The sequence below is a fragment of the Mirounga angustirostris genome, unplaced genomic scaffold (genome assembly GCF_029215605.1).
Source record: "Mirounga angustirostris isolate CCGP_5_RB_7025 unplaced genomic scaffold, mMirAng1.0.hap1 SCAF_5, whole genome shotgun sequence".
NCBI lineage: Eukaryota > Metazoa > Chordata > Mammalia > Carnivora > Phocidae > Mirounga > Mirounga angustirostris.
Genome location: NW_026991713.1, coordinates 76,670,565 through 76,683,915, shown reverse-complemented (window position 1 = coordinate 76,683,915; position 13,351 = coordinate 76,670,565). Strand labels below are relative to the sequence as shown.

The window sequence follows — 13,351 nt, the reverse complement described above, 5'->3', positions numbered from 1 at the left end:
GAGTGGCGTGGACAGAGGAGAGGAGGGAGGCGTGGAGAGGAAGGGGCCGCAAGAAAAGAAACGACCCCCACCCCCCAGCCGGTCCCGCAACTTCTCCCAGCTCGGACAAGGGGTGAGGAGAAACGTCGGCGGCTGCGAGCGCCAGGTGAGGGACTCACTTGAAGGTGAGGACGCAGAGCGGCCGGTAGGACTTGTGGCTGGTGTTCTCGGCCATGCCCTTGCCCCAGAAGTCGTTGGTGAAGATGCCCCAGCGGAGCGCGGCTCCGGGCCGCACGTCGGGGTTGTTCACGATCGCCCACACGTCGTCGTGCACGAACTCGCCCTGCAGGGAGCGGCCGTAGCACAGGCAGCTCGCCCCGGCCAGCAGCGCCGCGGCCCCGGCCGGCGCCAGTCCGCAGCCCCGCCGCCGGGAGGGCGCGCGGTCCCCGCCGCCGCCTCGGGCAGAGCCTGTCACCACCATCGTGCCGCCGCCGCCACCGCTGCCCTGGCCGCTCCCGGGCGTCTGGCATCCTCGCCGGCCGGGGCCCCGGCGGCGCGCCGCGGCTGCCCGGAGGTGGGCTCTGGCATGGTGCGGCGGCAGCTGGACCCGCCGCTGGCGCCCCGCGCTCCGCCTGCGCCGCCGAGTTGGCCCAGCTGCAAATAAACAGCAGTCCCCCGCCTCCCCCGGCCATCGCCACCTCCTCCGCCCCACTGCGCATGCCCCGCTCGCTCTCGCCTCCACCCGCCCCCCTCCATCCCCGGACGAGGGCCGCCCCCCCCCCAGCACCCTCCGCTCCCGCCCCGCTCGCCGCCGCACTCAGCGCCCGGCGCCCGCGTCCCCGGCCGCCGGAGTTCGCGCGCAGGTGGAGCGCGGGCGCGGCGCGGGGCTGCCCGAGAGGCGGAGAAGGGCCAGCGGGGTCCTGCCTGGCGCTCCCGGCCGTGCTCACCGCCGCCCCCCAATCACGCACCCCCACCCAGGGGGCTGGGAGGGCCGCATCTGCCCGCACCTCCGGGCCCAGGGCCAGGGCGGGCCTAGCAGGTGCGCTCCCTGAAACCCCCACACCCCCCGCTCCGACACGGAGAAAAGTGGCCGCTGCGTCCCGGGAAGTTCCCGGCTTTCAGGACCCCGGACAACAGCGGCGGCGGCGCCCGGCGACACGCTCTCCTGCCCGGCGCCCTGTCCGCGCCTCGTCCCCGGGCCTTGCTGTGCCCCGCCGGCCTGCGCCCCGCGCTCGCAGCCTCCCCGTGGGCGGGGGGAGCCGGGGAGGGGGGGGCAAACGGAGCTGCCCGAAGCACCTTCCCGAAACCAAGAGAAAGGGTCTCCTGGCCGGGGGCTTCCTGCCCGCCCCGCGCAGTTTGTTCAGGGGGCGCCCCGGGCTGTTTGCCTTTACCGCCCTTTGCTCTGCTCGCACTTAAGAAAAGTCCCAGGTTCGATTTGGGGTTTGGGTCTGGGCAGTGAATTGACTTCTGAAACATTGCTTCTCATTTTATTTCTTACTAAAACTCCTAAGACGATCCAGGAGATGCTGAGCAAACTACTTTTTCTTCCCATCTAAGTGGATCACTTGGGTCTGATGATTATTTCCTGGACTGTGGGCGTGTTTGAACTGTTCCTGCTAAGTCAGTACCACTTGAAAAAAAAAGAAGAAAAAAATTTAAAACGTTAAGGCCTCTGGCTTTGACTCCCAATCTCCCCATTTTTCTGAAAACTTATCTTCTTTTTCTAAAAATGCTAGTTATATATGTAAATAAATTACGTATCCCAGAATGATTACTAGAATTTCTCCAGGTTTGAAAAGTCTGTTAACTCTTTGAGGGCCATCGTAAATTTCCATTGCTGTATGTTACTGAAGTTACCTGGAATTTGACACATCCAAAGAGAAAAAACTTAAAATACGAATTTGCCATTTATTTCCATTCTTCAAAAATTCTTAAAAGGTTCTTTGATCTTAAAAAAAAAAAAGTAAAATAAAAGGCAGAAATTGTTCTTATACTGAGCATTTGTGTGACTCTTTACCACACCAATTTTTTTTTTTATTTTAAGATGTATCTGAGCAGTTGAAAACCCAGTGAATGAAAACAAACATATTCCAAGTCAAGACGCATTTCATCCATTTCACTTTGGTGATTTGAAACTTAGTGACTGCAAAATGAAACTGAGAAACCCAAGCATGGATGTTTTTATCCTTATGTCAAAACTTTTTGACTCTTGATAGCTTTAATATCCAGACCCCACACACACCTGAATCTACCATCTTCCCCGCAGAACACACTACAGCCTTTCCTCTTTGCCTGTCCATCAATTTAATAGAAGTATATTAAGAGTACACTTTGTGCTACAATGTGCTAAATACTGGGCTGGGTGACCAAAGTGGCTCAGAGTGTGCCTGTGTGGGTGCGTGTATAAGGGTAACACTATAAAAGTCTAACTTTCTAAGTTAGCAGCTGACTAGGATAGTGAAATTGCCTTTGCTGAAATGATAGTAAGTTTAATAAGCCAATATATCAAATCTTTACCTAAAATCCTTACTTTGAGACAATATCTTAATCCCAAAGAGAGACTAATAATAGATTTTTACAGAGACCTTTTCTCCCCCTCCAATTACCCTCAAATTGCCCAAGTAGGAGTACAGCCCTGCCCAGCCCCTTCTTCTCTGAGTTGTTTTCCTTTTTAGATGCAAAGAGTTATCAGAGTTCTCCATGACAATGGAGAGAAGTGTAGAAGGACGGGAACTGGACTCCAAACTCCAAAAAGACAATGGAGGAGATAAAGAGGAAGAGATAAAGGAAACTTGTAAGTGGGATTCCAGATTTCTGAGCTCGGTTTCATTAAGTTTTCCTCTACATTCAGTGGCATCTCTGTTCTATTTAGTTTGGATAAGTTTGGGATTAATTCACTTTAAAATAGGGAGATACCTCAAAAGTCCTCTCAAGCACGAACCAGTAAGTAAATACTTTTTAAAAATTAAACAGTTCTTTGCAGCCCCATCCCTTCCTATCTCAATCTTGTTCTGTCTTCCAGGAAAACAGTGTACAAGTGGTGACGTCAGAGATAGGTTTACATTGATAGGCCAGTCCATCATCCCCTCTGCTTCTCTCTTAAGGTGTAAAGCACTCATCTTGGCTAATAAAGGGGGCCAAAAGAAAATGAGATTTCATTCTTGTTACTTGGTCTCTGATTATTTTTAAAGGATTTATAATTGGAGCAATACTACCTTCTAAGACATCTTTTGTCCACTCAAGAGCAATTTAAAACATAAACTATTACAGAAGTGCCTCTCTGAGTGTCATACAGAGTAAGTCACTCGTGTAAATTAAAATGGAGCACGGTCCTTAAAGAAATTAGGACACAACTAAAAATAAATCAAGGATAAGTAGGTATTTTACTAAAACAAATTTCAAATTACTGCCCACTACGCTTTTTCAGCCTAATATACACCCCGTTCAGGTATACCCTATATAAAGGGACAAATGCAATGTTACAAAGTCATAAATTCAGAAAAAGAGTTGATAATATAATTGATATTAAAAATAAATGTTTGTGGTCTAGTTATTTAACTATTACCTACTCTTGAGGAAAATACAGAAAAATAGAAAAAAAGAACAAGAAAATTAAACTATACTCTCCCCACCACTCCCTTGGGCCTGTGGTAGAACAGGCAACATGCACTTTAAGAAGCTGGTCAGCATTAGGCAGGACCAGCGTTGGACAGGCTGAGGTGCCCTGTGGTCTGAGCATTGGCTGCATCCAGGCTGGCCCAGGTTGGAAGCAACAACGGCAGCCGCAGCCCCCAGAAAGAGGAAGGGGCTCCTCGTGGACATCTGGCTTCCACTCCCATCCCCGGATGTATCTCTGCGAATTCTGCCCAGAATTAAAATTAAAGATTATCGAAAATTATCTGTGATCTTGCTCTTGCTCTCAGGCAATAAACTTTGTCAGCAATTTGCTACAAGATAAAAGCATACCCATGTACATTAAAATAAAGCATAGCAAGTACTTACTAGACTTCTTCAAAGAGATCAGGATCTCTGGTTTTGAAAACTGCTGCAACACTGCAAAGCAAATATCCACAGTCTTGGAAACAGCCCTTTCCTTTTGAGATTATTGTATACAACAGAAAAAAGTATTTTCATATGAATGAAATTTTAAGACTTATATTTTTATTTTTACACTTTAATTATACACAAATGAAAAAGCCCCTTTTCTTGTACAACCTCCACAATTTATAGGAAATGTCAGAAAAAAATACGAAAATGCTATGTATCAATTTACATTTAAAATTAAATTCAGGCTTACAACAAACTGATTTGTATGAAGAGTTAAATTTTTTTAGAAAAATTACCCCATCAGAATCATTAGCTCTAGAAATACTATCATTTATATTTTGAAATAATTTCTCAGAAAGGTATCTTCATGTTGTCACAACTTAGAAACTACTCTTAACAGTTCTAGTAGCAGTTGGATCAACAGAAAGATGCTTCTCAAAATTAAAATGTATCCAAAAAAGTCCTGATTCATAGTATTTGTTGAATTTCATGGTGTAAATATTCTTACCATGGTCAATTTCATGCCACCAACGTGATGTCACTGAAGGCAGAGATGGGAAGAGAGGCCTAGTAGCATAACATTCTACCTAATCTTACCAAACAGATATAGTAGATCTAGATAAGATCAAGATCATATTAACAGTAAAATACAGTAAAATAATTACAACACGAAGAGTTTTGAACATTTATCATCTTTGTTTTTAATCTAATCCATATAATTACAAGTTTATATAACTACGTGTTTTATAACAGCTGTGTTTAACAACCAGCTTACAAAACTCCTAAATATTTAACAGTTTTTGTGAACTAATATGAGTTGACTCTGGCACACTATCAGATGAAATGAGGTTGGTCATTATTGGTATCGTAATTTTGAATTTGAGTGTAAGTATGGGCAGAGGCAAAGGGATCGCTATCCTTGGGTAGTGAAGAATTAGCCTCACCTAAAGAGAGACCTGGCCTTTGCCTTAGCTACTAGAGATAATCTTTAGGCCCCTGGAATTTCCTGCCTAAAGGAAGAGTCTTTGTTTGCCTAGGGCTTTGGCCACCGGACAGTCTAACAATGCAGTTTATGACGGGAACTTTGGGTAACACAACATCAGCTCTGACTTCTGAGGGATCGGGCGACTAAAGATCTTAGCCTGACCTCTGGGAGGGGCTGATGACTAAGGTAAGCCATGCAGGCAGTATGTGATGAGCCCCAGTAAAAACTCTGGACACCAAAGGTGAGCTTTGCCAATGGCAATATTCTGGTCATATTATCACACATTAATGCCAGGATAGAGACATATACCCTTGACTTCATGGAGAGAAGACAATGGGCATTCTGTGTTTGGTACTTCTCCTGGACTCTGCTCTGGGCGCTTCTTTCCTTGGCTGATTTTCATCTGTATCCTTTTTCTTTAATAATACTTAACTGTGAGTGTAACAGTTTTCAGTGAACTCTATGAATCCTTCCAGGAAATTATCAAAACAGGGTGGTTTGGGGAACGCCCTAAACTTGCAATTGGTGTCAGATGCGGGGGCACTCTTGTGGAGACTGTGCCCAAATGCTCCTTAATACTATTTTTCTCTTTTAAATTTTTCGGTAATACAAAAGTTTTTCTTTTAAGAAACTGGATAGCTATCCCCCAAGAAGAATGGAAGAAATGACAGGCATCACCAAAGCTGTTATACTAAACTCCCTTCTTTTTCCCTATTTAAAATCGTCTGAAAAGGCTACAAAAATAAAACAAAAAGAAAGAAGGAAGGAAGGAAGGAAGGATGGAAGGAAGGAAGGAAGGAAGGAAGGAAGGAAGGAAGGGAGGGAGGGAGGGAGGGAGGGAGGGAGGGAGGAAGGAAGGAAGGAAAGGAGGGAGATTGGGAGAGAAGGAAGAAGGAAAAAGAAAACGGTAAAAACCTAGAGCCACTGCATAAATGCTGGTGGAGAGTTAACTTCGGGAACTCATGTGTGATTGTCAGTTTGTAGATGATGAAGCACAAAACGAATGACTATTTTAGAAAAGAAAGAATAAATAATGAGAAAAATCTGAAAGCGTGGTTGGTCTACATAAAATATTTATTAGTCATCAATATTGTTTTATGTCCTATGCTGTACAGTAACACTTTGTTTTAATAGATTCTAATTTAATGTGTCACATTTATCTATGTTTTGTTGAAATACAAAAATTATTTTCCTAAGAAATGCCCCACCTCACAGATGGTCCTGAGGTCCATTCCCCACCTTTCCTCAGAAGGTCTGGGGACAGACAAGATAAGCAGGCTCAGGGCATAAAAAACCTAATAAAATACCTGCCAAAAGTCAATGACATTGCCTGCATCCTACATTATTAAAGTAGTTGGAGAACCTACCATGCCAGTTTTTCTTTGTCAAAAAATAAGATTATATTTGGAGATAAATAACTTCCCTTGAGAAATAACAGTCTCCCATCTTTTCTCCTGTGCTGCTAAGTCTTATTTCTTGGCCTATTTTTCCATATGTGAGATCATCGAGAGGGATACAAGTGAATCTTTTCAGGTCCTGCTGCAGCTTACAAAAAAAAAAGAAGAAGAAGAAGAAAATGTCTTCCAGATTTTATTTTTGGCCATAGGATTTTTGTTGTGGTGGTGGTAGTGGTGGTGATTTTTAAATAACTTTATGTCTTCTTTGCCCGTCTTGGATTAGGGCTGAATCTTAGGGCCTTTCTGGTTAGACAGAAGACAAAGTAGAAACAGATTCTTGCTTTACAGTTTGTTTCACATACTCTTTCTCTTTCTCTTCTCATTTGTTCAGCGATTTCATTCTTTCCCTCTAAAGGAGTCTGAGGGATTAGGAGAGTATCTTAGCCATTTGACAACCTTTTTTAAGAGAATGACCATTATACCTACCCTCGAAGCATCAGAGTATCCTGGTAACGCTGTCATTGCTAACTGATTTGTACTTATGGAAACGCCTGGATTTTTTTTCCTTCATAGTTGGCCCAAAATTCATGGGTACTACTGAGAGGTGGTAGCATGAGAGACAGGGATGGCAAACCCACCAAACATGTCATAACTCCTCTTCCTACCTGTGCTTGTAAAAATCTTGACTAATCAGTTGTAAGAGTCTTGCACATGTCCACATGTCATCTTAGATTCCTTCTCAACATGGCTGGCCAGGCCGCCACTCTCTGTGGATATGCTGGTTGGCCTGTAAGTTGAAACCCCTCACCATCCCTGAGCCAGTGGAATATAGCTGCCAAGAGGCATGGGTACTAAAACAGTAATGGTTTCCATAAAAATAAAAGTTTATCATTACACTGGGGCGCCTGGGTGGCTCAGATGGTTAAGCGTCTGCCTTCAGCTCAGGTCATGATCTCAGGGTCCTGGGATGGAGCCCCTCGTCGGGCTCCTGGCTCAGCGGGGAGCCTGCTTCCCCCTCTGCCCCTGCTCATGCTCTCTGTCTCTCTCTGTATCTCTGTGTCTCAAATGAATAAATAAAATCTTAAAAAAAAAAAGTTTATCATTACAAAGTGTTTTCATATATACAAATATATACATGTTTTATATATATAAATCTTACATACAAAATAAATATACATAAATTTTTAATTTTAGATGTTATCACTTCTATTTGAATAAATGTATTTCTGATCATTTTTTTTTAAGATTTTATTTATTTATTTGACAGAGAGAGACATAGCGAGAGAGGGAACACAAGCAGGGGGAGTGGGAGAAGGAGAAGCAGGCTTCCCGCCGAGCAGGGAGCCAGATGCGGGGCTCGATCCCAGTATCCTGGGATCATGACCTGAGCCGAAGGCAGACGCTTAACGACTAAGCCACCCAGGCACCCCTTTCTGATAAATTTTTAAGCAGGTCTAAGAAGATTATACCTTTTGTATTTGGGGGTACTTTTTAGGAGATGTCCATAAGAATTTTCATTATTCTGCAAATATATTATCAGGTGAGTGAAAATTACCACACAAGGATTAAATTGCCACATTTGAGTTTTGCTATGAGTAAGAAGCCTACAAAATGTGAAAAATCCAGGAAAAATACTAGGAAGAGACATTTATAAAGAAAGTCAATAATTTGGGCACAAATAAGTACCCTGACGGCTACTATAGTTTTAGCTAGAATTTATCATCACTAAAACTAATCCTGAGTTTTATTGCCTGCCTTCAAATTGAAAATTACTTGCTCATGAATAAAGGAGGGTTCCATTTAATCTATGTTCCCTAGAAGGAGCAGAATTTTGGTACTCCAGTGACTCATACTGGTTTCTGAGTAATTGCTCCATTTTGCTTCCAACGGTTTATAGTCAAGATGCGCACAGAGAACTGGGCCCTTCTCTGCCACATCACCACTGTGCGGACCTCCAGTTTCCCAACCTGTGAAAGCACCTCAGAGGGCAAGTGTGAAGATTACATGAGTTGAGTCAAGAGGGTTTTTTTTTTTTAATTAGATTTTTTTTTTTTAATTTATTTGACAGAGAGAGAGAGAGCACAAGTAGGCAGAGAGGCAGGCAGAGGGAGAGGGAGAAGCAGGCTCTCCACTGAGCAGGGAGCCCGACGTGGGGCTCGATCCCAGGACTCTGGGATCATGACCTGAGCCGAAGGCAGCCGCTTAACCGACTGAGCCACCCAGGCACCCCGAGTCAAGAGGTTTGATGAGTGCCTGACACATAGCAGGTGTGCTCAGTAAAAGTATAGCCTTGATGAGAGACGGTGATGGTGGTGATGATTGTTCTCAGTCTCTTTTTTCTCAGTAATTTTCTTGCTACTTCTGTTTCTCTCCATTATGGAAAATCTGCTCTTAAACAATTCTTAGACATCTGCTTCCCAATTCCTAACCACTCATTGATTCATTTACTTATTTATTCATTCATTCTGAGAATATGGCTATCAGCCTAACCTAGATTTAGGCTGGACAACCGTAGTCTCTTGCTCATCATTGTCTCACTGCAGTTGTGGGCTTGAGACTACACACCTTCTCGGTTCCTGGTGTCAGAGAAAGCCTCAGTTGCCAATGAATCACCCAGCCATTCTGATGTTTCTAATTGGACTGCCAAGATCAAAATTGCTTCTCAAAAAAAAAAAAACAACAACTTCAATAATATTTTTTTCCAGAACTTTAACCTCACATGACATAACTTTTTAACAATTGCTTCATAGGAAGTTTTTCATATTTCCCCATGGTTACAAAAGAATTACTAGCAAAGTTATTTGGCTATTTTATCATGAAGATTTATCCCTTTCTTCAATCTGCTTTAAAAAAATTTTTTTTTTAATTTCCTTGTGACACTTATGGTGAGTTTATGGTGAAAATGGACTAGCAAAAAAAAAAATAAAAAATAGGATGGTGATGAAAAGACTCTACTTTTCCAAAAATAGTCCTTTCCTAGGATTTTCAAGGACATCTTGGGTTTATTGCCTTTAAAGCTGCAGGTCTGGGGTGCTGGGTGGCTCATTCGTTAGGCGTCTGCCTTCGGCTCAGGTCATGATCCCAGGGTCCTGGGATGAGCCCAGCATCCCCAGCATCGGGCTCCCTGCTCAGCGGGAGGCCTGCTTCTCCCTCTCCCACTCCCCCTGCTTGTGTTCCCTCTCTCGCTGTGTCTCTCTCTGTCAAATAAATAAATAAAATCTTTAAAAAAAAATAAAAATAAAGCTGCAGTTCTGGAGCTTAAGCTCCTCTGTTCTGTTTGTTATAATGCTAGGGTAGGATATAGTGAACTGATATTCTGGAGAAAACAAGAATGTCAAGGGTATTTAAAAAAAAAAGTGAGAGACAATTCTAATCAATCCTCCTTCAGAGGATATATAGAAATCAGATTAAACAACAACATTTACCTCATTAACATCAGATTCTTAACAGTAGAGAAGAGCCAGGCCAAGAGAAGTAGATAAAGGTGAGCCCAACATTTGGGGCCCTTTTGACTTCAAGGATGAGTGAGAGGCTGAGCAGAGCATTGATCCCAGAGGCACCAAGAAGAATAAAACACTCTTGGAGTCCAAGTTCTGCCAAGGATACGTGTCTTGGTAACCCAACCTTTACATTGGGGCGGGACACTGAAGAAGGCATCCTAGAAATAAAGAGGAACTGGAAGTCGGCCACCACTTCTGACTCCAGCCCAACTTCCAGGGATCTGGATCATCTCAGCAAAGGTGAAAGAAAGACTTTGACTAGCAAAAACAGAAAGAGTGTATCACCGGAAAACCAGTACTAAAGGGAAAGCTAACAGTAGTTTTCCAACAGAATGAAAATGATTCCAGATGAAAGTATAGAGGGAGAAGAAGAATGCAATTTAAATGGTAAATATGGTGATATGTGATTAAATCTAGTTGAAACTGCATGCTTACAAATCTATAGAGGCAGAAAGTAGATTACTGGTTGCCAGGGCCTGGGGAGAGGGGTAATGGGGAGGACTGCTAATGAGCACAGGATTTCTTTTTAGAGAAGTGAAAATGTTCTCAAATTATATTGTGATGATGGTTGCACAATTCTGGGAGTACACTAAAATCTATTGAATTGTACACTATATTTATAAAGGTGAATTTGATGGCATACAAATTATCTCTCAAAGAAGCTTTTTAAAAAAAGAACAGAAACATATATTACATCAACAACATGTCAGTTAAGGGGGGGGCTCCATGGACTTGAAGTGTTCTGAAGTCATTGAATGATCTGGGAAGAGGACAAATTAGGAATTAGTCACTAGTGATGTTTTATGCACATATTACAGGTATGTTGTGTCATATTTCATACAACACACACATATTTTTTTAAAAAGAATGAGAGGCAACAAAGTCAAAGGGGTTAGTACTAACATACACCACTTTTCCAGACAGTTCTTCCTTAAAGAACCCTAACAAAACAGCGATATGGTTTGCAAGTAGACAGAGAATGGGAAGAGAAAACTTTTCTCTTGTTTTTTCTTCCTAAAATGGTGCCTATAAGAGAATTGTAAAGAGTAAATGATATGAATAAACTTAGTAAACACAGTAGGTACAGATCACCCCAAACAATGAAATATGAAGGTTTAAGTAATACAACTGACTTATAGTAGGAAAGCTAGGACTTTACAAATATTATTCTGCTTTATAAATGCTTTACTATTGTAAGCCTTTTTCACTGGCTTTAAATTACCAAAATCAGGAGCAGCACTGTTCTGTCTGCTCTTGGAGCTTAGCAGATTGCCCGCACACAATAACAAATCAAATATTTGTTACTTGATGGAATATATAAATATTTGAATGCATTCATAAATGGACAGAAGACAGGACTTCCAGAAGCTAGATGTTTAGGATTTCCTCATGGCAGGAGGGAAATACACTTTTTTCTTTTTCTATTACAATATACATTGTAATTATCATCAATGCTTAAAAAATAGAAAGTAACACATTTGTAGAATTTTAAAAATTTCTAAGTGAAAGTGAATAAATTCACATTCTGGAGGTATACATCTGTTACCTCTAGTTATAGGATTCACTTTCTACATTGTCACTTCTGAGTGATGTTAATCCTGATTTCTGATTTAGAACCACTTCACCTGCTTTCCTTTTGGAAAGAAACTTCCAAGGTCAGTGCTCTTCCTCCAGACTGCCTTGCCTAAAATTACGGCAAGTATTCTAAAATCTCCAAAGAAGGAAAGTCCCCAGTCTCTTATTCTTAAGTTTCTCTTCCCTTAAGTTTTCTTTTATTTAACATTATTCAACAGCTATAATTTAAGATCATTTCTTTTTACTATTCAAGTGTGAATGAAGAACAATTCCTAGTAAACATTTTTTGTTGTTTTTCTATTGTTAAATGGTTCTCTTCTTATGTAACAATGTTGCTTGAAAGTCAGAATGAACTTGGTCCTTTTCAAATTCAATTTACCAAGCTGTCGGCCCAGCTGTGACTTGAACAGTTTGAACTCCGTGGAAGGCGTAGAGTATCTAAATTACATCTCAGAAGAAACTAGCTCAGAGAAAGCCCGTTCTGTCCCACGGGGCGTGGCCAAAATGAAGTCCAGGCCTGGGTGGGTCAATGACAGGAGTGGCCACGAGGTGGAGCCTGCAGCAGAGACAGGAATGGAGGAATTGAGACAGAGAATGGGTCAGCAGCCAGAGTTCACAGGAGGAAATGCCAGTGGTTATTCGCAGAAAGGAGCCAGAGAATCAGAGTCCTGGAATGAAATGGCATCTCGGAGCAGAAGGGGACTTATGCAGACAGGCAAGAGCAGAGGGGGCTCCAGTACCCACCACCAGGACAAACCTCACCTTCCTAGGCCTGCATTGAGACCACCCTCCACTGACCTGCTAGCTCTGTGCGGGTGGGGACTCTGGTCCTGGGGCATCTCAAAGATGACCAGCAGCTTCTCATAAGCAATAAGACACAGCTCAAAGATGGATGGGAGAATTGTTCTACATGGGAAATAACAGTCATAAAAGAGAGATTTCATTCCACCAAGAAATTTGGAATCAGAGGGTTGGTACAAAAAAAAATTAAGTAGAAAGTCTAATTTTATCACCTCCAGAAGTGACTGGGAAAGCAACATTAGCATGAGATCATCAATGGAAAATGAACTTTGGCTAGTGATAAGAAAAGGAGTTCAGAAAAACATAGTAAGAGTTCATTAAAAAAGTATTGTCATGTGTTTACTTTTTAAAGTATTGGTTTCTATATTTTGATATGGTTTTATTATAGTATGAAGTGTGAATGAATGTTACATTAAATAATATTATATGTACATGATATTGATATTGTTTATCCCCAGAGCCAAGATCTAGAAGTGTCACATCTAGAGATGATATTTTAAACTCCACATTTAATGACTCAAGAGGTATGGGCATTGGCCAACACAGACCAACCAGAACCAGCCTTCGTTCTTGAGATGGCTTCTGGAAGCTCTTCTCTGGGCTGGGCATTAAGTCTTTTGCTAGGAGTTAGGAGAGGAGGTCCCAAGGGAAGGGCCGGACTAAGGCAGCAGAAGGACAATATCTACCAATACTTATGAGAGCATGTCAATTGTTTCACAAGCTATGTTACAGTGCACACTCATAGTATCAGCTCTGGTTACAGTGTGTGGGCTAACTCTGACCAGAGGTCTGACAGCACATGGGACTCTGTAGCCAGACTGCTGGGGACTGAATCCTAGACCCGGCATTTCCTAGCTCTGTGACCTTGGGCAGGCTTAAAGAATCTCTAAAAAGCACTGAGGTGAGGATTACAGGACTTAATTTCTGCAGTGCTTAGAAGAGTTTCTGGCACATAGTAAATGCTCAATTTAGCCAATACTGTATCTATTGAGTGGTGATCTGGAACACCATACAGAGCAGAAAACAAATTATTGTGATTGATTAGCAGTGCATTCCACTGGCCAGGG

General features: G+C 42.6%; 1 protein-coding gene across 3 annotated transcripts in view; it reads right to left on the bottom strand.

Annotated features, from left to right (window-relative positions):
- Positions 1 to 605, bottom strand: part of TMTC1 (transmembrane O-mannosyltransferase targeting cadherins 1) — a 267,202-nt gene extending 266,597 nt beyond the window's left edge. The window contains exon 1 of one of the 3 annotated variants that reach the window (XM_064591454.1): positions 159 to 605. In XM_064591454.1, the coding sequence (XP_064447524.1) occupies positions 159 to 460 (302 nt within the window). In that variant the 5' untranslated portion in view covers positions 461 to 605. The remainder of the gene's footprint in view (positions 1 to 158) is intronic. The other 2 variants (XM_064591452.1, XM_064591453.1) reach the window with 2 other exon arrangements.
- Positions 606 to 13,351: the final 12,746 nt, after the last annotated feature.